Source organism: Nothoprocta perdicaria, unplaced genomic scaffold (genome assembly GCF_003342845.1).
Source record: "Nothoprocta perdicaria isolate Ctin4 unplaced genomic scaffold, notPer1 scaffold_450, whole genome shotgun sequence".
Lineage (NCBI taxonomy): Eukaryota > Metazoa > Chordata > Aves > Tinamiformes > Tinamidae > Nothoprocta > Nothoprocta perdicaria.
Window position 1 is genome coordinate 1,111 of NW_020455700.1, and position 22,622 is coordinate 23,732.

The 22,622-nt window shown below is 51.6% G+C and overlaps 3 protein-coding genes across 3 annotated transcripts in view; 2 read left to right on the forward strand and 1 right to left on the reverse strand.

Annotated features, from left to right (window-relative positions):
* The first annotated feature begins 1,379 nt into the window (after window positions 1-1,379).
* On the forward strand, window positions 1,380-3,814 carry S100A11 (S100 calcium binding protein A11). The gene is made up of 3 exons (XM_026046636.1): window positions 1,380-1,422; window positions 2,217-2,366; window positions 3,535-3,814. Exons 1-3 carry the CDS (start codon window positions 1,420-1,422, stop codon window positions 3,685-3,687), a joined length of 306 nt encoding a protein of 101 aa, XP_025902421.1. The 5' UTR covers window positions 1,380-1,419; the 3' UTR covers window positions 3,688-3,814.
* A 216-nt stretch (window positions 3,815-4,030) lies between these two features.
* Window positions 4,031-22,443, reverse strand: COPA (coatomer protein complex subunit alpha). Its single transcript, XM_026046635.1, has 33 exons — window positions 22,359-22,443; window positions 22,165-22,278; window positions 21,406-21,479; window positions 21,018-21,098; window positions 20,786-20,862; window positions 20,181-20,290; window positions 16,759-16,868; window positions 16,279-16,378; window positions 15,974-16,109; window positions 15,694-15,776; window positions 15,196-15,346; window positions 14,728-14,794; window positions 14,312-14,387; window positions 12,580-12,662; window positions 11,734-11,873; window positions 11,199-11,284; window positions 10,778-10,916; window positions 10,333-10,495; window positions 10,068-10,214; window positions 9,466-9,655; window positions 9,230-9,325; window positions 8,737-8,825; window positions 8,381-8,504; window positions 8,001-8,090; window positions 7,799-7,908; window positions 7,602-7,679; window positions 7,260-7,328; window positions 6,978-7,114; window positions 6,359-6,545; window positions 5,899-6,009; window positions 5,466-5,627; window positions 5,006-5,200; window positions 4,031-4,753 (listed from the first exon to the last, which is right to left on the reverse strand). The coding sequence occupies exons 1-33, from the start codon at window positions 22,396-22,398 to the stop codon at window positions 4,694-4,696; spliced, it is 3,675 nt and encodes a 1,224-aa protein (XP_025902420.1). The 5' UTR covers window positions 22,399-22,443; the 3' UTR covers window positions 4,031-4,693.
* A 93-nt stretch (window positions 22,444-22,536) lies between these two features.
* NCSTN (nicastrin) overlaps window positions 22,537-22,622 on the forward strand; it is a 9,670-nt gene continuing 9,584 nt past the window's right edge. The window contains exon 1 of the mRNA XM_026046615.1: window positions 22,537-22,576. Within this exon, the coding sequence (XP_025902400.1) occupies window positions 22,537-22,576 (40 nt within the window). The remainder of the gene's footprint in view (window positions 22,577-22,622) is intronic.

Genomic DNA, 22,622 nt, shown 5'->3' on the forward strand with positions numbered 1-22,622 from the left:
CGAGGCTCCTTAGGGAGACATCCGGGTGCCGCGGGGTAGTCGTGGAGCCTTCCCCTGCCCTCCTCGAGGGTTGCAGCTGCTCTCCGGTCTCAGCGCCGGCAGCTTCAAGCTCCACAGCTTCTGCTTTTCTGCACCGTTTCTGTCCTCCTCGCTGCATGTAGTCCTCGCTTTCTCGGAATCGGGGCTCCTCGGGTGACTCTGTCCTTTAGGCCCTGTCATCTCCACCGCCACCGCTGCTCCTCGGCTCCCCCGTTGCTCTCATGCCACCCAGGCCCTGCAGCAAACTCCACTGCTTGTTGACTTCTACTATGCAACGCACACGAGAAACACCTCCTAGCATCTCAATCCTGCTCAATTAGGGCCTGAAAATCCTCCGGTCTGGGAAAAATCACCATCAAAGGCAGACCCGGTGCTTCTGGCTACRCGTTCTTGCCCTCCTAGCAGCCGAGCAGAATCCCAGCGCGTCTCAAGGAGATGGTGGAGCCGTCGAGCTCTGCTCTGGCTACTACAGGGCAGCAGGGGCAGGGCTTCTTTCTCCTCAGTGTTGATGTCCTTTCTCCTTCATTTTGATGTATTGCATGAAAAAATACGCAATAAAGAGCTGCTGAACGCACCGAGTGCTGCCCTCCTTCCTCCATCCAGCCTCGGGGTGGCGGGTCCCAACTGGGACCCCTGTCCCTGCTTGCGGTAAGAAACCCTTGTGGTAAGAGCAGATCTTGGCCTTGGGTGAGAGGGTGGTGGGTGTGGATGGGGATGTGATTTTGCAATAGGATGGAGGGAGGGTGAGGAGGAGCTTCCCACGAGGCCCTTTTCCCGCGACGTTCCAGCCCCGGGGATACAAAGGGGTCGGGAGCAGAAGGAGGAGGTTGCAAAAGCACAGGACGTGCCAAGTCCAGAGGACTGGGTGGATTGGGTGGAGGGGGGACACGTTTTGAGCACGTTTTGACCATTTTGACCACATTTTGACCGTTTTGATAGGGAAAATGGTTTGTTGGAGGAAGGAAATTGCGGCCCGGGGGCCTCCTCCGGGATGAGGAGTGAAGGCAAAGGGAGAAACGAGGAGGAGAGGGCAGAAAAGGGGCTGGAGAACAAGGGAAGGTGGAAGGTGTGGAGGGGGAAATGGGATGGGGGAATAAGTGTAAAGGGGGAAAGGAAGAGGAGGGGGGAGGAAGGTCGGGGTGGGAGGGAGAGGAGGGTGGGATGAAGGCCGGGGAGGAGGGAGGACAGCCGAGGAGGGTGGGAGGAAGGCCGAGGGGGAGAAAGGAAGGCCGGGGAGGAGGGAGGACGGCCGAGGGGGAGGACGGCCGGGCGCGGGGCTGAGTCAGGGCTGGCAGGAAGGGTGGTGGCGCCCGGCCCCGCTCACAAGCGCCCCGGCTGCCGCCCGCGTCGCACCGAGCGGCCCCCGCGCGCGGCCCGGCCATGGTGAGCGGGGACGGGGAGCGACGGGGACGCCGGGGCCCATCGAGGGCCATGGGGGGCTGCAGTTGTCGGGTGGAGATGGGGGGCAGCCGGGGTCCCCCCYGCCTCCAGCCTTCCCTTCTCGCCTTTCTCCTTCCCTGCTCTTGCTGCTGCCAACGCGGGGTTCGGGGCTGCACCCCCCGCTCCATCAGAAAGGATGGGGGGGACTGTTGGGGGGGGACAAGGGCAGAAAGYGCTCGGTTCCTCTCCCCCTAACCCCAAAATGACCCAATTCGGCCTCAACGAGGCCAGGACGTGGCCAGGGGAAGAGGCCAGGACAGATTCCTCCTTGTGCAGCCTCTGGAGCGGGGCTGGGGGCGCTGGGACCCCCCCCATCATCCCTGGGTGCCACGTTGCGCCCTCCCCTTCCCAGCACCCTTCCCACAGGAGCGGCCTCGGGAACGGGCAGCATTTTTAGCTCCTGACTCAGAGATTTCTTCGGTCCCGATAGGAAAAAAAAAGGGAGGGAAGGGGGTTAGGGAAGGGCTTCCCTTTCCGCAAGGGCAGCCACAGCCAAAAWCCTCAAAAATCCCTCGAAAAAGGGAGTTTTCAGAGCAAGCGCGAGGCTATTCCCCTGCGGGAAAAAATAATCCCGGAGAAAAATGCGGCTGGACAGGTTTGAGCAGGGGAAAGCTGTTGCACAAGGGCTCCTCGTCCCCACCTTCCGCTATCAGGAATGGCGTTGGGTTTTTTTTAAGTTTTCCTGCAAATAAAGAAGTTGTTTCGAGGCTTGCCTAAACTCGCTCCGCTTCCCGCAGTCGAAGGCGGCGCCCACGGAGACGGAGCGCTGCATCGAGTCCCTGCTGGCCGTGTTCCAGCGGTACGCGGGCCGCGAAGGGGACAGCTGCACGCTCTCCAAGAGGGAGTTCCTCGCCTTCATGAACACCGAGCTGGCCTCCTTCACCAAGGTGCGCGGCAGCGAGCCTGCGGCGGCACGAGGAGCAGGGCGGGGGGAAGAACCACGGGGTGGTGAAGGTCGGGAGGGGCCTCTAGAGATCATCTAGAGCAGATCTAGAGCATCTAGAGCAGCTCTAGAGCATCTAGAGCAGCTCTAGATCATCTAGAGCAGCTCTAGATCATCTAGAGCAGCTCTAGATCATCTAGAGCAGCTCTAGATCATATGGCACATGGTGGTATCCAGGTGGGCTTGGAAGACCTCCGGAAAAGGAGCCTCCACAACCTCCCTGGGCAGCCTGTGCCAGGGCTCGGGCAGCCTCACAATCAAGAAGTTCCTCCTCACATGGAGATGGAGCTACCTGAGGTTCAACTTGCACCCATCGCCCCTTGTCCTGTCGCTGGCCACCACTGAGAAGAGCTTTGGGCCTTCCTCCCTCCATTCCCCCTTCATGTACTTACACATGTTGATCAGATCCCCTCGCAGCCTTCTCTTCTTCAGGCTGGACAGGCCCAGCTYGCTCAGTCTCTCCTCATGCAAGAGATGTCCCACTCTCTTGCTCATCTTGGTTGCCCTCCGCTGGATCCTCTCTAGAAGCTCCACATCCCTCTTGTCCTGGGGAGCCCAGAGCTGCCCGCAATGCTCCAGGTTTGGCCTCCCAGAGCTGAGCAGAGGGGCAGGATCCTCCCTGCCCTGAGGGCAACTCCTCCTGATGCAGCCAGGWGCCCATCGGCCCCGTTGGCCACTTGGGCACTGCTGCCTCATGGTCACCTTGGTGTCCACCAGGACTGCCAGGTCCCTCTCCATGGAGCTGCTCTCCAGCAGGTCAAGCCCTAATCTGTCCTGGTGCCAGGGGTTATTCCTCCCCAGGTGCCRGACCCTGCACTTGTCCTTGTGGAACCTCATGAGGTTCCTCTCCGCCCAACTCTCCAGCCTGTCCAGGTCCCTCCAAATGGCAGCACAGCCCTCCGGAGTGTTGACTACTCCACCAGCTTGGGATCACCCACAACTCACCTTTGCTAGCAGCCAAATGATGTCCCACTTGCCCAAAAAAGAGTCTCCCAACTGAATTTTATCTCCTTATCTCCTTACCTGCTGAGTCCAGGGACTCGGCAACCAAGGGCAAGAGGCAGCGCTGCCTCTAAGCAGGTGTTGAGAGGAGGTTCYCTGCTGTTTTGCAGAACCAGAAGGACCCAGCCGTCCTGGACAGAATGATGAAGAAGCTGGATTTGAACAGCGACGGCAARCTGGACTTCCCCGAGTTCCTGAACCTCATCGGGGGCATCGCGGTGGCCTGTCACGAGGCCCTCGTGGTGCAGGCGCCTCCCCGCTAGGGCCAGGCGGGGCCCGCGCGCGGTGAACACGTCATGAGCAAGAACCACAGAACCCTGGCATGGATCCCCGCGAAACGGGGGCATCCCCAATCCTCCTTTTCTGAATTAAATAAAGGTTTAAATCCTAGCGGAAGCCGTGGTTTTATTAGCGCAGCACAAGTCAAGGGAAGGACCATGCAAGGAGACCGGACACCTGCAGGAGCCAGGGTCTCGGGTGCTTCTCCCTCTGCTTCTCCACTGACGTGGGGATGTGGAACTTGTACCCCCTACCTCATAATTCCCCCTAACTCTTGGGTTTCAGCTTTGTAATTGCTGGAAGCTGCCAGGTGCCTAAGCGGAGATGATCCAGCCTGTTAAAAACCATGAGGAAGGGCACCGTAATTCCAAACCATGTAACTATGCAAAGRTACGGGTAGGAACATTACAAATAACAACCCTTTGAGCAATAACAGGAGCAATAATTAATGGAAGCAGCGCCGGCCGGCMTAATAAATGATTTCAGGAACACAGCTCCATTTTCTGGAGCTCCCTTCAAAGCCAGCAGCTTAAAAGCACGGGAAAGATGGGAAAAAAACTATGAAAAGGGGAAATGAAATCCAATATACATTCTACTTCTGGAAGRCTTAAGTGTGCTGCCAAGGAGGGGGATGAAGATATTCAATTTATTTTTTTTTTTACGGGCATAGTATAGTTGAAGAGAAGCTGGTAGGTCTCCAGGTCTCCGCAAAAGCCACCCTTTTGGGAAAGATTTGAAGCCAGGGCACATAAAAACTGCATCAATCGGATCTAGGAAGGGACTCTCTGGTTGCTACTACTCAAAGCGGTGGAAAGTCTCACTCCAGCATTCCCGGGAGGGGGAGAATGTGTCAGGTGAGAGCACGGGCAAGGCTACGGTGAAGGGATTTGACTAGAAGCTGGAATGCCGGGAGGTGAATGTCTCAGCATCGCTGTGGAACGGGACAATTCCCCATCGGATCCTCTCACCTCCCCAGGACAGGGCAGGGCGCTAGCGGAACTGGAGCGGGCTGATCCGCAGCCCAATGACATCCTTGCCGATCTCTGTCACCTGGGGAATAAAAGGGAGGCGGTTAATTTTTAAAAGCAGCTCAACCATCCAAGCCCACGCGTGGATTTCACAGCCTACAGGCTCGAGSACTGCAAGGGCAGGCCCTGAAAGTAGAACTTAAGCTACGTGGCACCTCACAATTCCCAAACCTCCTCTTACRCCAAGTCCTCAGGCACCCAACTTTAGTTCCCAGACCAAACCAGCTTAGGAGAGCCAAGAAGAAGGGTCTAGAGCGGATACGGATTCCCTTACTGTGGTGACACGGCAGATCTGCCCCTGGAACTCGGGTGAGTAGCAGGCTCCACTGAGGGGACACTTCTCCACGGGTTTGCCACGATAGATGGGTCGGTAGGAGGCAGCGCAGATGTCGAAGGGGTTGTGCATGTCGTAGTTGAGCTGGTAGGTGTCGGTGGGATTCTTCTCGCACGCAGACAGGATCTTGCGTGTCTGCAAGAAGCAAGAGACAGGGCTACCAAGCGGTCCAGAGAGAGGCTACCACAAACGGTGGATTAGATGGAACTCATGACGAGCATAAATCAGACTTCTCCCAATGCCTCTCCATTCCCACCAGCAAGCACCTCTGCTCTGATCCCAAAAGCTTCTGCCCACCCTCTGAGGGAGCAAGTCCATCCTCTCTGAACCAARATGACCTTCTTCCAAAGCACGCGGAGCACCCCGTGACATTCCTGACCGGGACACTTTGCAGACGTACCTGCTGGGCCACCTCCGGCTTGGGACCCAGTTCCAGCAGCCGACGAGCGAAGGTGGCAGCTGTCTTGAAGTTTTTGAGCTTGAAGAAGAGGTTGAGCGCGGTGCGCAGCACCAAGATCATGTGCACGGGCTGCAGGTTGGAGTGGGTGAAATAGGCAGCCATCTGCATTACAGAGAGGAGAGAGATACAATCACTACCASTGACATGAGAAATTGTGCCCTGAAAAGGGCTGCAAGGGGCACAACAAACCCTCCCAGGTGACCACAGCCATCTCTGCTTTAAAAGCAGGAAGCCAAGGCACAATTCCGCAGAACAGGAAATGGTAAAAAGGGCAGAACTCACGATTGCCAAAGCTTCTTTTAAGCCAAAAGGCTATTTTCTTCCCCAACTCCCTCCCAGCCACAGTGAAGAATGCCATGGAGATGGCCCATACCTCACAGATCCGCTTCTGCTGCTCCAGGGTCTCCTTGGGCAGTTTCTTCCGCTCTATCTCCATTGAGAGCCCCACAATGTACTCCCGACAAATAGCTATGAGCTGCTGGGCCTTGGAGAGAGGAAAACAGAGGGAGTCAACAACCTCCTCTTCCTCTCTGGTAGCTACTAGTAGGAGTTCTCACAAGGAAGAACTTCCTCACTGTAAGGGTGACCGAGCCCTGGAACAGGCTGCCCAGGGGGGTTGTGGAGTCTCCTTCTCTGGAGGTCTTCCAAACCCACCTGGATGCCACCATGTGCCACATGCTGTAGGTGTCCCTGCTGGAGCAGGGGGAGGTTGGACTAGATGATCTCAAGAAGTCCCTTCCAACCTTAGCCATTCTGGGATTATGTCTTTCTGTGCTGCTATCTCAGGAGGATGCACAGCACGGACAAAAATAAAGGAGACATCTGCCTCTCACCTCAGCAATCTCCTGCTTGTTGTCCACCACCAGCAAGGGCACGCTGAGCAAGATGGAGCGGAACTTCTCCACGGCCTCCTCAAACTTGCCGGCCGTGGTGAGCTGGTAGCAGAGCTGCAGACGCTGGATGAGGTCGTTGAGCTTGAGCCCAACAGCGGGGAGGGCGTTCTTCAAGCCAGCCTCTTTCCTGGAGACACCAGAGAGGGGTTGGAGAGGGACGAATGGAACCACTGCAGAGGGCATCCAGAACTCACCACCCTTACACTGCCAGCTCAATCCTGACCTGTCAGCAACACTTGGACCTAGGGCTACACTGTCACCCTCACCTTAGCACTAACAGCATCTCTGCTTGTCATGCTGCCTCCCACAACACCCAAGGGTCTTTGCACCAACACATTAGGAAAAGTTAAGTTCATCTTTCTACAGCTGCTCCCAGCCACCACTGTAAAAAATAAATAAATCACAGTTGTGGTGCTCCAGATTTCCGAGCAAAACCCACTAAAGTTGAAACACTCCCAWGAGAAAGGAAGGCTCCTCTCTTCTGGCTCCAACTGAACTTCCAGGAAGGAAAACGGCRCAAGGTGAAGGGTGCACAGGAGGAGCTGGCCCAACCTCTTACCAGTTGCGGTGCRGGTATCCATACATGCTAGGGAGACAAGGCAAAGCTTGGTAGGTCGTACGGCCCCGGGCAAAAGTCTGCAGGAACAGTTGCTTGTAGGGCGCGAAGTTGGTGACTCCCACCTGGTCATGAAGGAGCTGGAAGGGACACASTTAGTTAAGAGATGTCCAGGGCTCTACAGAGGCCGCACAGGCAGCAGCSTTCAGGCTCTGATCTCATTTCATGCACAAAAGATACGGGGACAAGCGCAAGCTCTTTGCAGGAAACTCCAAGGGCACTTACTCTCATTGCTGTCTCAAAGGAGCCTGCCAGGATGTGATCGACGGGGAGCTGAGAATTGTTGCACCACACCTGCAAAAAGGGGTGAGAAACCTCTTTAGGAGTTACTGCAGACATGCACACGTTTGCTCTGCCTATTCTCATCGCCCCTCAGGCCCTGTAACAGGTTGCTGTGGTGTGCTCACAGCTGAGCCTTAATAAGGACTGGGGGGAATAATAATTTCCTGGGGGGAATAATAATTTCCTGGGGGGAATAATAATTTCCTGGGGGGAAAACACAACAAAAAAACCCTAAACCAAATTAGGAAGTTTCTTGGAAAGATGATAAAAGGTTTGTCCCATCACCTGAGCGGGGCTGGTGCCTTTGGTGGGAGGCACGAAGAAACCATCCTCAGCTCCTCCTGCTGGACCGGCAGGTACATCCTGGAGAAAAGCACAGGACTGGGATTAGCAATCAGGTGTTTGACCAAAAAGCAATCACAGCTGGTTGCAACTGTGGCGGCAGAGACTCTCTGGGACCTCACAGAAGTGAAGCACCCTACCAGTTCAGGGGGAAGGTCCAAATCTTCCTCAACTTCCCATCCACCTCCTTCTTCCTGCCCTTTTCCCATGCCTTCTTCTCCAAAGCCTTCTCCAGCATCCACAAAACCATCTGCAGGGAGGAAAAAGAAAGAGTTAGAGCTCTTGCACACACATACACTCAATTTTCTCTCACTTCTAAGAAACACTCAGGGATACACCCACCTTCATCCAGCTGCAACTCTGCATCCTCACCCCAGCCTTCAGTGCCAACAGTGTCAATATCGATATCTGCAGCCAAAGCACCCCCTTTGCCTTCAAAAAAAAAGGACAGGATGATTCATTTACCCATCTCTGAGAAGATAAGATGTTAAACAAAGCAGCAGCACGGGCTAACAGCTTCCCCTCCAATTGCCAAGCATTATCTTCTGCAAAAAGGCCACGAGGTTTCTTGAGAGCTTTTGAGGGTSGTGTAAATACACAGCCAGATTCCAACCTCTGCCAGGAACACAACAAATCGGAGGTTTAACAGCAACAGCTCAAGAGCCACGTGCACAGGCTGGTTCTGTATATCTTTAGGCAGCTTTGCAGGTATATAGCAGTACCTTTGCTAGCAATTGTCCCCTCGAAGAATCCCTTGGARACTGTCAGCAACGGCCAGTTGGTATCCAGAGGCATGACAGGCGCTGGAGGTTGCAGCAATTTCGCATTGGGATCAATGTCTGGAATCTGAGCGGCAAAGGACAGAAAACAGCTAGAGGTCCCGTACAGAAAATCCTCCTCTTTGACCTCTCTCCCTGCTCCCCCAGGCAACACAGATAGTTTCAAGTGTGAAGATAAGAAACGACTCAAGCAGAGGTGGTTCCTCCCTCCTGGAAAGGAGCTGTCTCATCCACATTCCACTACCATCCTCTTCCCAGGCTCTCATAATGCAATAGGAAGCACTAATCAATTCACTGACCGTTTCCTTTTCGGGATCAAAGGTTTCCTTCAGGCTTTCGGCCTCCTCATCCAGACCATGCGTTGCGGCTGTGAGATAAGCTAAGGACTCTGAAACGAGATAGGGATAATGTGAGTCTCTCCCCTGCATTGCCTAGAGCAAGACAACTTCTCAGACTGGCTTGCACAGCCACACAGGAAAGATCAGCATCATATCAAGATTTCTAATTACAGCTTTAGGGSCGCATCATTGGATTTAGTACTAGAATCTGTGCATGAACAGAGTGTGTTCAGATGGTCAAAGTTTGTCTCAGGTCCCCTGGATCGTATTCTAGATTTTAGACTATCTTCCTCCCATGTGCTTCTGGATTATTATCTCTTAGATTACCTTCCTCCTATCTGTTTTTAATGTAAGGGGCTGTATCATCTGCCTCCAGAAATGCCTGTTCATTCACACCACCCCTCCAACTTCTCCCCAGCCCACAGAAGCCCCTGGTAAGTCTGATATTACTCACTTTGCCCACAGTTCTTCAGGATCCTCACCCTCTCCGACACGTCTCCTAGATACAAGGCATTCTGGTAGTGGCCACTCATATCTTTACGGATCTCAGCTAAATGAAAAGAAGGAAAAAAAGAGACTTAATGATATCTCTGCTGGTYTTGGAATCCACTGGGTCACCACTCATTCCTTCTGGGAATGACACTCTGCTCCCTGTATCTCGTTCTCATTTGCTGCCATCCAGGGACYCACCTATCTTCATCATCTTCCGGAGCTTCTCCAGGTTGCCCGTGATGAGGTAGAGGAAGGAGAGCCGATCGAAGTTCTTGGTGCGCTGGTAGCACATCTCCACAATCTGGTGATTGCCCTGCAGCAGCGCCACCTCTCCCAGCTTCTCCCAGCAGTTCTTGTCATCCAGGGCCTTGGCTGCTTCCAGAGCAATCTAATAAAAGAAGGAAATGTGGTTAGAGCTGAGAAAAAAAAAAAGAAAAAAAAAAACAGCTAAATACACACAGACTTAAGCTGTATTCTCTACCCATCCAAAACCAGTAAGTGGCTTTGCATAAGGCAGGCTTTCCTGCAGGCTCCTGTTTAAAATATCTGCATTAGGATTAGAAGGATCATTGCATTAAACTGTGCCCTCTTGCTGCTGCTCTCGTTCCCTGCTCTGGGAAGCCGTGCAATTCTCAGCTACTCTCCCAGGACGATACAGATCCTGTAAAATGCAACGCAGCGAAAGCAAGGCAAATGTTTTCTGCCTWATGCCGCTCTTCCTTGCACCATAAAATTGCATCTTGGGGTAATGGCGGCCCCAAAAAGACCTGTTTTTTCCACAGCACCACCCGCCACCTCACCTCAATGTTGCCACATTCCAGCGCCAGGCTGAACCGGGTCTTCTCATCCTTGACGAAGTGCAGAGCCACCTCGGGGTAGCCCTTTTTCTGCAGGTAGGCAATGATGGACTGGCCCACGAGCTTCGCGTTCCTCACCATGTGCAGCACCTGCAGAAGAAAGGCCGGGACATGAAGACGGACGGATTATCCTACACTCCGGGGCAGGGGGGGAAAAAAAGGGCAGGGGGGGAAAAAAAAGGGGCAGGGATTTTGCTTCCCTCCTCACCTCATCATATTTCCTGTTGATCAACGCCAGCTTGAACTTGAACTCGGTGGGATCAATGGTGAGGACCCGGGGCCGACATTCCCTGTCCAAGCAGTACACGTTGTTGCCCTTCACCCGCGTGACGTAGATAGGCAGATCCAAGGTGCGGATGATGCCGTGATCCCTGCGCCAGAACACAGCACATTCCCTCAACGGAGGCTCTGCCACTGTTGCTTAGTCTGGGTTATAAAAGCAAGACCCAGTTTGAAAACCTAAAGCACCAGTAACAATATAAGCAAGTAAAGATGAGGCCAGACGAACCTCTAGTTGCTTTTCCTAAGCCCATAGGGAAAAAAACGAGGAAAAAGCACAGTTACGTTAGCACAAATCTTGGTATTTGTCATGAAAAACATCATAGTTTAAGTCCTGCTAGTTCAGGGTCTCCATGGGCTGTGGCCACACTCACCCGGTGGTGACAGCGTATTTGATGTGGTTACTGGTGGTGTAGATGAAAACACCACTCTCATCCCAGGCTCCACTCTTGACCCGGATGTTTTCRTGGATATTACACAGCGACTCCAGCTTTCTGTTGCAGATCATGATGGCTGGAGGGGAAACAAAGGAAAGAATTAAGGATATGGAACTTGCCATCGCTAAATATTTGCCTCAAAAAGTCTGATATTAAGGAGATGATGGCAAACACCAACAGGATTGTTGCCATCTGCCTTCACATTATGAGGGAAAATAGATTCCTTCTCTTGAATTGAAGAAATCCTCCTTTCTACAACCTCTTGCARAAAGGCTTTGCTGACGGGACCAACTGGAAGGGGAAGGGGTTGACACGGTGCCTAGGACCCAGGGGAGCCATTTAGGCCTCCTTTGCTTACCATGTTTAGCCAGCAAAGCTACGTGGGACATGTCAGCCGACCAAATGACATATTTCACCTTGGAGATCTTCACCGAGGCCAGAGTCCTGCGAAAGGACAGCAGTGACATCAGAAAAATAAACCTTTCAAGGTTAACCCCCCCCCCCCTTTAAAGCTACTATCACTCCAATTCGCTGCCACATTGGGGCTTAAGAGCCTTTTGCACCGATATAAAACCTAAGGACCGAGGCACTGGGCGAGCTCAGCTTGGGTTTTTTGGTCCTGTTTTAATTTCTTTCCCCGTTTATAATACCCCATTCTGCAGTCGCAGGATTTACGACACACACATCTCCCTGTGATCAATGGCACGCCGCCGGCAGCATAAACTGCACCTTGGCTTTTGCTAGCAGTTGCTCGCCGTGGTTTGGATGAGGCCGCCACAGCCCTGCAGCTGATGCTAAATTCTGGAGGGCATTAATAGCCATTACTTGGCCCCAGAGGGCAGGAGCCAGCAGGATTAGGATATTAAAACCGCTCCCAGCAGGCTCAAACCTACCGCTTCTGCTGCACGTCAAAGAGGGTGATGGAGTCGGCATCTCGCAGCAGCAGGTTCCCTGTGCCAGCATAGAAAATCTCRTCGCAGTTCGGCACCTGCACCTTCTTGGTGATCTCATTCTTCAGGTTTTTGATGAGAATCTGTCACGGGACGGAGGAAAATTGTGCAGGAAAGTTAGGGAGAATCTATAGACGGGTGGAAGATCATTTAAGTGCAGACGTTGTGTCGTTAAGCCCCAATGATAGGAGACAAGGAAGAAGATTCAGCCCTTTGCAAAGCAAAACAAAAGAAATTTGTCCTGCCAGAAAGCTCGATTAGATTGGTCTGTAAGAATAAAAATCTGTGTTTCTTAGTGCACCTCCACACAGTGCAACCTTTCCCTTCATCACCATYGCATTGTTAGCTGATTAAATGTGCAAGCCCTCTCCGTAAGTGAATATACAAAGAAAATAGAGAACACAACRTAAATTAAAAAAGACAAAAAGTTGAGCAAGTTGACACGGGAGAAGAGCAAAGGGGGAGAAGGGAAAGCCAGGAAGAGAGGAGCAACAAAACAGGTTTGCACTAAAACTGAATTTACTAAGAAAATACCTAATAACGGGATCACACGCTCAAAGCTGACAAATCCASCTTCTGAGAAGTCACATTTATGGTAAAACAGGTAAAACAGTGTTAAAATTCATTAGATTTTCACCATGTTATGGTCTTCTATCAGCAGCAGAGCTATTGCTGTGCAGCTCACCAAGAATTTGGTTAAGCCGGTGCTGCCGCTTGGCGCCCGGAGGCTTCCAAGCGGCAACAAACCCCGTTCAAAAAAGCGACGTCCCCGTTGAGCTCGTCCCTTACCGAGTGCATGCGATCCAGGACGGCGAAGCGGTTCCGAGCTACCCACACAGCTGTGAGCCCGGACGAGCGCTTCCCTTCAGGGGCTAGGGAAGAGCAAAACGCAGGCGGTGAATAAAGCCCTCTGGCAGCCGCTGAGTCGGGCTTGTCTGATCCCATCTTGCTGTTGGCTCAGCTGCTCCCTCCTAATTCCTGTTTAACCCAAGGGGATTTGGAAGCCCCGTTGCCTCCCTCCCAATGTCCTTGTGGATCTCCAGTGCCAGCCCTCCTCGCCAGCCAAGGCCGCTCAGCACCTGAGCCAAGCCTAGGCTTGGCCACCTTGGCCACCTAGGGGCCACCTTGGCCCCTGAGCAGTGGCCCAGGCTGCCCAGGGGGGTTGTGGAGTCTCCTTCTCTGGAGTCTTCCAAACCCACCTGGATGCCACCCTGTGCCACGTGCTCTAGGTGTGCCTGCTTGAGCGGGAAGGTTGGACTGGATGATCTCGAGGTCCCTTCCAACCTTGAATATTCCGTGATTCTGTGAGGGGTCGGTGTGGGCGACGGSGCAATTCATCAAGCTAACGAGCGAGCAAACGAACAGAGCAGCGAGGGTCCCTGCTCCGGTGTCATTCCCCTGTCCCTCTCCCCCGCTGCAAAGGGGCGGAACGAGGTTGCAGGAGGAAGGCCCAGCACGCACATAGTGGCCAGGCTTTGCAAGGCCRCGCTCAGCGCACGCTGCAGGGGAAGGGGACGGGCAAACGGGGTGAAAGAGCAGCTGCTGATTTGGGAATGAAAAGGAAATAAAATCAGATCTGCTTCTTCAGTTTCCAGCCTGTTTTCTTACCATTACTCCCGTTGCTGAATAAAGAAGCATTTTGGGAGGTCTTCTTAGAGCACATACATTAGGCTGAGGTCTTTTTACCGAGTCTAGTGTCATTTGTGGCAGATCCCTCAACTAGAATAAATACTTTATAGAGAGTAAATGTTACTGAATGGACTTCAAGTGGTTAAAAAGCTCCCTTTGTCTTTCTCTCCCCAAAATACACCTGCTGGCTGCAGTGACAAAGAAATCTTCCCTTCATGAGATCCCCAGGCACTAATAAATCTCCAGAGAAGTAAGCTGAATTCCAGGCTAAGTCATTCATCACTCCCACTCATTTTAAAACCTTTACTGCCATGACGACAGAGGCAGGAGGAACCAGCTGGAGTTTCAGATCCCAAGTGGAATTCACAGTTAGGAGAAAGGGGGGGAAAAAAAAGCTTTTTCTAAATCATATTTTGATTTGTAAATGGTACAAAACTGATTGCATTTTGCCGAGAGGAAGAATGGAGACTGGTGCCCTGGCGCTGTCACTTTTATAGACACTTTTCAGAGCATAAACTCTTTTAGAACAAAATATATCTGGTTGAAATTCATCTTTGTTGACAAGCCAGGAACGCTGCCTGCTGTGTCGAAAGGGAAAATGGAAAGTTCCTAATAACAAAATTATAAAATATATATTTCGGGCAGTAAAAATCCGGGATGAACATGAATTTTTCACGTCAGTGAAGCTTGTGATATAGTAAGCAGGAAAGCTGCCAAACGATGTGTGCTGCAGGGGCGTTGGGAAGCATGGAGAAAGAGTCCAACAAGAGAGGTTTAGAGAAATGAAGCTTTCGGATGCATAAAACACACGCACAGCATGAGAGCAGAGGAAGGGATAGCCATAAAGAGAGAAAACATTGGGAAGGATTCATGTGATGGAGGCAACACCGACCGTCAGGGTTCTGCGAGTCTGCATCCTTGGGAATGGTGTAGAGGTCATAAGTGCTGTTCTCCAAGTTGCTGGCTCTCTGYAGGAGTGAAAAACAAAATAAYAACAACAACAACAACAACGTTTTCTCCATTCCCCCCGCCTCGCCCCAAATACAGATCATTTAAGGACRATTTTTTAAAATACCGAGGAAAAAAATGATGTGTAGCCTGTAAAAGGAGGGGAAAAGGAACAAATTGGGAGGTATCAAAAATAAAGGCACAAAATACGTGACTCATAAAGCTGGTCCTCAGGCTAGCTTTGTGTCTCACATCCTCTCAGTGTTTGGGATTTGGTTTTGAATGGTCCACCGGGAAGAGAAGTCAGGTTCACGGCCCCTGGGAAAGTTCTTGAGCACATTCGGCAGCAAAGTGGCTTACCGTGCAGAGGAGGACGGCGTTCTCAGCTGGATTATAGGACATGTTGAACACAGGGAACTTGGAACCGCTGAAGAGGAGCGATGAAGAGAGTTAGTCACAGGGTAAAGCATGATTTCTCCTACCCAAATCATCATCTCATTAAAAACTCTTGTTTTTTTGAAATACRCCACCAGAACAGCTCTGTTTTGACGAATTTCCTGACTCAAAAACACAAGGGAAAAAGCTAAGAATGTTGTTATTTCCTAAACAGACAGCTGGCATTTTAGATTCAACTTGCTTCAATTTTGAAGCTAGTTACAGAATGAAAAATATATATGTACAAAAACGGAGCTAAATCTACTTTTTTTAGGCTTTGTAGCTCATCTGAGAGCGCCATCAATTGCAGCTGAATTACTGGACGGAAAAATGACAATCTAATCTATTTATTAATGAGGAATTACTGGAGCACAAGGGCTGAGCTCTTCCTACCTTCGCAGCTGCATGACAGCGACGTCTTTGGAGCTGTTGAAATCCAGCTGGCGCAGGAACCGGTCTTTCACATAATACAGCATGTTGCCGTGCACGGCATAAGCAGGTCGCTCCCGCTCCAGTTTGAACACAATCATGCCACCATCATGGCCTGAGAAAAAGCATTCAAGCTTCAGGACCAAGTGGTGGGGGTGTCTCTTTATGTAGGTGACATGGGGGAGCCTCTAAACTGAGGGAAGATCCAGCAAATTTGCCACCACTGTCAGCCACGTTCACTACTTTTCGGCCTGAGTGGAAGAAGTGATTTTATTTCCTTCCCAAGGGCYGTGTTTCCATCCCTTCCCAATAAATCCAAGCTGTGGAAAAGGATCTTTTCCATGCAGCACATTTAGTATAAACATCTGCCAAGCGTGCTAATGAAAACCGAATCCTTGATGCAAAGAGTTTCTGCCTGAAGAACTTTACTGCAGCCAGGTAGACTTTGAATAGATCTCTCACCTGCAGCGAAGAGGTTGAGGTTGGGATGAGCAGCCAGTACCCAAAACCGATCATGATCCCGGCGAAACGTCTGCACACCAGTACTAAAAGAGGAACAAAGGAAAATAAACATGGAAAGCTTGACGTGGCAGTTCACAAAATGAAGGTAGAATCACAGAATAGTTAAGGTTGGAAGGGACCTCTAGGGATCATCTAGTCCAACCCCCTTGTAGAGGACATCTCTGGTGTTAATTATGAGGAAATCAGCTCAAAGCTCAAAAATGTTGAGCTCAAAACGAACCGTTTAGACATATCCCAGACACGGATGCTCTTGTCTTCGGAATTACTGAGGATGAGCTCCTGGCGGGGGTGAAAGACAGCGCACGAGACGTTGTTGTAGTGTCCACGGCAAGTGTCAACCTCCCAGGCCTTCGATTCTACCCGAAGCAAAAYACAATTGGGGAGTTAATGCAAGTCCAACTGCGTACAGACCTGCTTGTGAGTGTCTACTACCTCAGGCTCAACCTATAGATGYTCAAACAACCTTCAACTCTTCTACTTAACCTCTCCTCCTTTCCCCGAGCTCCCTCGGGAGATCCTTCTTACCGTTCATCCGCCAGATCTTCACTTGGCGATCATCAGCTCCGGACACAATMAGTGGCATGGTGGGGTGGAAGGCAGCCCAGTTGACTCCACGATCGTGACCCTGCAAAGCAAAAGCAAAAGTCACCCGAAGCCTTCCCAGGCTCAACGCGTTATTAAAGAACGCTGAGGAAAGGGACACACACACAAAGAAGGCAAGGACACCCCTGATTTCACGGAGATTTTAGTTGTACAAACAGTATCTGTTAGGCTACAGTGCAAACGTCTCCAGATTCAAGCCTTACATTCCTTAAAAATGAAGAATATCCKGCAACAGCGTGTAAAAATCTGAGTTTTTACTCAGGTTTTCAGCATGTAAAAAGCTGAGTCAAGTATCGGCTTCTTTTTCCTCCACTATTTTGCAGATCTTTTGGAGGATCATTTCAAGGGAGCTCATTAAATAAAGCTGGAAAGGCTGTGCTGCCACGGAGATGAACACACTACCTCAAGAACATGCTTCACAACCGCATCCGTGGTCCCAAACAAATCCACCCCGGTTATTCCCCTGACGTCCGATTCCACAGCTCCAGGGGACAGGTTCTTCTTCCTTAGGCCTTGAGGAGCAGAGAGAAATGAGAAGCAGGGGCAGAGGAGGCAAAAATCAACACACAATTAAGACAGTATTTCTAATTTAACAACAAATTGACCGCTCTCCAGGGCTGTTTTCAGGTGGCAAGGAAGAACATGAGAGAAACATCCAGGAGACTCTTCCATTTCCTTCAAAAGTGCAAGCTCAGGCTGGACATGTCCAAGGGGACACCATACAAAGGGACATAGAGCAGAGGACAGTTGGCAAATTCCTGTTTCTCGCTTCWTATATATTATGCATTCCTTATATTATATATATAGGTGTGTATATATAATATATGCTCCTTATATATTGCAAACTAATCTGAGCTTGCAGTTTTTAGACTGTTCTTATCCGCCGGTTTGAGCAGTGCTCTCACTCACCTCTTGAATTAGGACCTTCTGCCTGGAAAACAAGGGATTTTCAGGAGCTATTTTAAGGAGGAGGTTTAAGGTAATGGCCTAACTTCAATAACCTGCAAGAAAGTTGGTCTAATGAAATAAGCACATTAAGCAGTGGCTCGAAACAAAGCATGGATGCTCTGCTCGCTGGGGAGATGCACATATAGGTGGCCCAAAAATCAGTGAAGAAGCTGAATGGAAGGTTATGGTTGAGTGGAAGCTTCTCCGAAGCCGACACAAACCTCCCCAAGAAGTGAGAAATAAAACACACATAATCGAGGGATGGGGAAAGAACATAGGATTTTCAGAAGAAAAAATAAATAAATACTTAAGCCTTTGACAAGCCAGTGAAACAGGACTGAAACACAAGTGGGGAATTTCTGGGCAGCTGCACAGATCCAGAGGGAAGGCAGGACACTCACAGAACACACCAGCTTCCTGCATCACACCGGGGAGGGAGTAGGGAAAAAGGTCTCACAGCAGACAGGAGATATTAGGCAGCATAAGGAGAGAGGGTTTAAAAAAAAAGGGAAAAATCTAAAAAGGAGACACGGTTCGACATGCACAAGAGCAGAGTAAGGTAGTGAAAGGGAGATAAATGTTAACTGCAACCAACACATTGGAGCTTAGGAGTGAAAAAGGAAAAGAAATGTAAAGTATTGGGATGTTCTTGGGAGCCCTTTTAAGAAGACAGCGGTTAACACGTTAGAGGGAATGCTAAAGCACAGAGTCCCTTGTGTTTTTTYGCTCTATTCTCCTCTTTCTCCCAATTCTACTTCTTCTCAATAAGCTCTATCACTTACCCAAGACTGAAGCTAAGCTGGGCTCTTGGGTACTGAGTGTTTATTGCCAAGCACGTGTTTCATCCTGTGCCCTGAACCCACCTGCACTCAGGGGGCAATCAGAAAAGTGCAGAGGAGGCTGAGAGGCCATAAAGATTTTACCGACCTTTAAYGTAACCCACTCTGGATGCTCAAAGAGAGGCCAGGTCTGAAAACACTCGCTGGGGTCTGTCAGCTCAGGCCCTCTCCACCCCAGGGCTCCTCAACAGCCTAAGAGTGAATTCAAGGCCAAAAGYCTCAGATGATCCTCGCTTAAGGTGCTCATCCCAATAGATTAATCTGAGCCTGGCTAGAACAAGGAATATCCCTGCCAAGCAGCAGACATCAGTTATTTGCCACCTAAGAAGCAGAATAGAAGTTGGTGGGTGATGTTGCTGTATGTACAAAACGCTCTGCTCGTGACCACTAACAATCTCCTCCAGGGCTGATGATTGAGAAGAGACAGGAAAAAAAAAAGCAGATTATTGTATAGTTGCTGTAGGTTAATATCATCACCGTAAGCAGGGGCATCATTCCAAAGCACAGGCAAATAATGCAAGTTTCGTGCTTTTTTTTTTTTTTTTTATATAACATGCTCATTCTGACTGCATTCACAGAATCTCTCTCAGGAGACTAGTAAGAAATGGGACTCTCTAATCGGGACCATATTTATTCTGCAGTGAAGATGTTTTATCTGCAGCTCCGAGGACAGAACATTTCAGTCCGCAGAAATCCGTTTTTCCAAATGGCTCCGTTTTCCATCTATCCCAGTTTTTTTTCCGCCCTTGCACYGAGCTGTCTGACCAGAGCGACAGCTGAGTCAATAACTCAGCACATCTAAAACCCCTCATCCCATTTCAGCCAAAAAAAAAGGGAAAAAAAAAACCCTCTGTATCATCTCCAAAGCAATTTGGCAGCAGGAATTCTGCTGAGAGAGAGTCTGTGGGAGAAGGCAGCAGTGCAGCTTGCTGGCAGAAGAGCTGTTAGACTCCCCGCGCTGGCAGGACGGAGAGGAGGGGACAGGTTTTAAATAAGCAGGAGATCCTGTCCCCAACCCCTCCTGTGGGGACAGCTGGCCGGGCCTGAGCGTGGCCCACGGGGTGCCCGAGCAGAACTGCAATGCTGAGAGCATCAGGTGGGAGAGAGGACAGTCCCTAGGAGGTCACAACACCGCGTCCCACCTGCCTGCCTCCAAGCAGCCCCGCTTTTCTACCATTTTCTCCATTTTCCTTCCTCATTCAGGGATCTTCTGACAATTATTAAGCAACTTTGTGGTCAAGCTCTAGCCTAGGAAAAAGCTAACAAAAACTTCTTAGCAAAATGCTTTGGTGTTTTGAGCTGCCTCTCCGTCTTACGAAGCAGCTGAGCAAGTTGCCTGGGGAGGAAACCTCCACTGCTGWCTTCCTGCATGACCAGGTGACCAAAAAAGGACCAAAAGAAAAAGGTTTTTTGGACATTTTAGCTTTCTATCAGAATGAAAGACTTCTCATTGCTTCCAGAGTTTTCCAAAGGGATAAAAACGATCCACAAATCTCAGGAATTCCTTCTACAGGTCTGGCACGTCAGCAAGGCTGCCTCAGAGACAGCACTAAGAAAAATAAAATCAGACTGGGATTTTCCATGGGGGAATCTCTGTCTTTGGAGGCTTCCTTCCCTGCCCAAAGCGACGGAGACTTGGTCTATCGCTGAGGTGCTCCTTCAACTGGAGGTGCTCCTTCAACTGGAGGTGCTCCTTCAACTGGAGGTGCTCCTTCAACTGGAGGTGCTCCTTCAACTGGAGGTGCTCCTTCAACTGGAGGTGCTCCTTCAACTGGAGGTGCTCCTTCAACTGGAGGTGCTCCTTCAAGTGACTATATGACCCGCCCCGTGGTGCCCACCAAAGAGCAACCCATGGTGCCTAAATTGAGGATCTTGTTGTCAGCAGAAGATTCCGCACGTGGCTGCCCCAGGTTCCTAGTCACCAGGCTAGGTCTTGGACACGAGCAACTCGTTCCTGCCTCGTTTGGCTTTCAGCAATTGCAGTTTTGACACGGGCTGAGCCCCTGGGGACGGACCCCCTCGATCTGGGCAGCTCACCAGAAATATCCCAGACGCGCACAGTCTGATCCAAGCTGGCCGACACGACGAGGTCCTCGGCGGGGTGAAACTGGGCGCACATCACGTAGTGGTTGTGTCCCGTCAGCACGCTGCGGCCAAGAAGGACAGAAAACACCCTTTAAACGTGAGAAAACGCCCTTTAAATCCAGAAAACGCTAGCGTGTTTCCGCCTGGACCGAGCTCAGGCTGAAGAAGAGGGATGATGAAGAACGTGCGAGGAGGAGGCACTCAGGAGGCTCTTGAAGAGCTGGTGGCTCAACATTGGCCTCATGTCCTTGTGAGGGGCCTGCAAGGGCTCAGCTACTGATGGCAACGACTTTATAGGGGAGGAWCAACACTATATTTTAAGCTGGGAAATATTTCACCTAAACATTACGTAAATTTACAAAAAAGAGACCATATAGTACTACCCAAACTAGAGAGAAAAGAGAAAGACTGAAAAATATATTCACAATTACCAGGTTTGTTGGTTCTTCTTCATCAATTACGCCTAGTTTTTAAATGTTCTTAGTATTTCCCAGTCAAAAACGAYGGATTTAGGGCCCACGCCAACCCTGCAGCTATTTATAACTCAGGAATTTTACCAAACGCAGGTCCTGGACTGCCAGTTCCAAACACGAATCGTCTGATCATCCGAAGCACTCAAAATCCAGGGATATTCCTAAAAGACGCAGCGTTTTATAAAGGGAAAAGGTCGTTCATCATCACCACCATCTCCCTCCCGGGCATTTTCCTGCCTTCACACTATTTATTTTCCCATTTAGGGAAACAAAATGGATCTGGTTTCATATGAGACAGGGGTCACAGGAGCCTTACGTGGTGGAAGAAGGTGGTGCGGATGTAATCCAAGTGTCCCAGCAGGGTGAAAAGGCAGCGGCGCAGCTTGTAATTCCAGACCTGAGGAGCATGGAAACAGGAGRGATGGGATGCACCAGGACCTGCCGAGATCTCCCCCGTTTCCTCGCGGGATASGAAAGATTTCGGCTCATTTACAAATCTCTCTTTTTCGCTCTACAACAGCGCTCTACCACAAGCCATTAAGAGGGCTCAATTCGTTAAAAATACAACTAARCTTCCAAGACAGCAAAGCTGAATGAGACGTTTCTCCCTTTTTGGTAGTTTTTTTACAGGCGCCCCCCTTATTTTGGGCAAAGTCCTTCACAAAACAAGGGGGGCTGGTGGCAGAGAGAGGGGGGGACGTTACCTTTATCTTGTAGTCGTCGCCTCCCGAGACGAAGAGCGGCTGCTGCTTGTGGAAGTCGATGCCTCGAACGGGCCCTGCGGAGGGAAGGAGCCGGTTGACGGGCGGCGGCGCCAACACGGCCCCCCTTTTGGTGACAACGGGGCCGGTAAAACGACGGCAAAAAGCCGGGTAAAATTCTGACGCGGGTCTCGAGGCCACGGGGCCTCCCCMGCGGATGCGATGAGGGGTTTCTTTAATTGCTTAAATTAGTAATTAAGGTCAGATCCTGCTTTGCGGATGTGCTCGGGGGCTGGTAAAGGGCCCAGGCCCCCGTTAATGGCCGTGGTAACAGCCGTAAGGAAGGAGCCACCGGTAACGGCTGCCGGTAACAGCTGCCCATAACGGGGCCCTGCTAACGGCGCCCCCGCCCCGGTAACGGGCCATGGTAATAGCACCCCACGGTAACGGCTGCCACCCCACCCCGGTAACGGCTTCCTCCCCCRGTAMCGGCCATGGTAATGGCACGCCCCCAGTAACGGGCCCCGCTAGCGGCGCCCCCGCCCCCGGTAACGGGCCCCGGTAATAGCACCCCACGGTAACGGCCGCCACCCCACCCCGGTAACGGCTTCCTCCCCGGTAACGGTCCACGGTAACAGGCCGCAGTAACGGGCCATGGTAAAGGCCATGGTAACGGCACGCCCCCGGTAACGGCACGCCCCCGGTAACGGGCCCCGGTCACGGCCGCCCCACCCCCCCGGTAACGGGCGCCCCGCCGCTCACCGTCGTGCTCGTCGAACTTGTCGATGAGGGTGCACATGCGGTAGTCCCACAGCTGGATGACGCCATTGTGGAGGCTCGTGAGGATCCAGGGCCGCTTGGGGTGGAAGCTGAGGCCTGCGGAGAGGCGGGAAGCGGCGCCGTGAGGGCCGGCGGCGGCGGGGAGCCGCGCGGGAAGGGCGCCCGCCGCTCGCCACCTTTCACCCGCGCCGACTTGGTCTCGAACTTGGTCAGCATCGCCCGCCGCCCTCACCGCCCCGCTCCACGTCGGCACCCCGGAAGCGCCGCCCGGTTACGCTTCCGCTTCCGGCACCGCCCCGACCATAGAGTCTCGGTCCTCCCGCGGCGCCGGAAGCGGAAGGGGGCGTCGTGAAGATGGCGGCGGGGAGCGGCGGGGCGCAGGCCGCGGCGAGGGGCCCGCGGGCTCCGTTACCGGCCTGGCCGCGGCTGCTGCTGCTGCT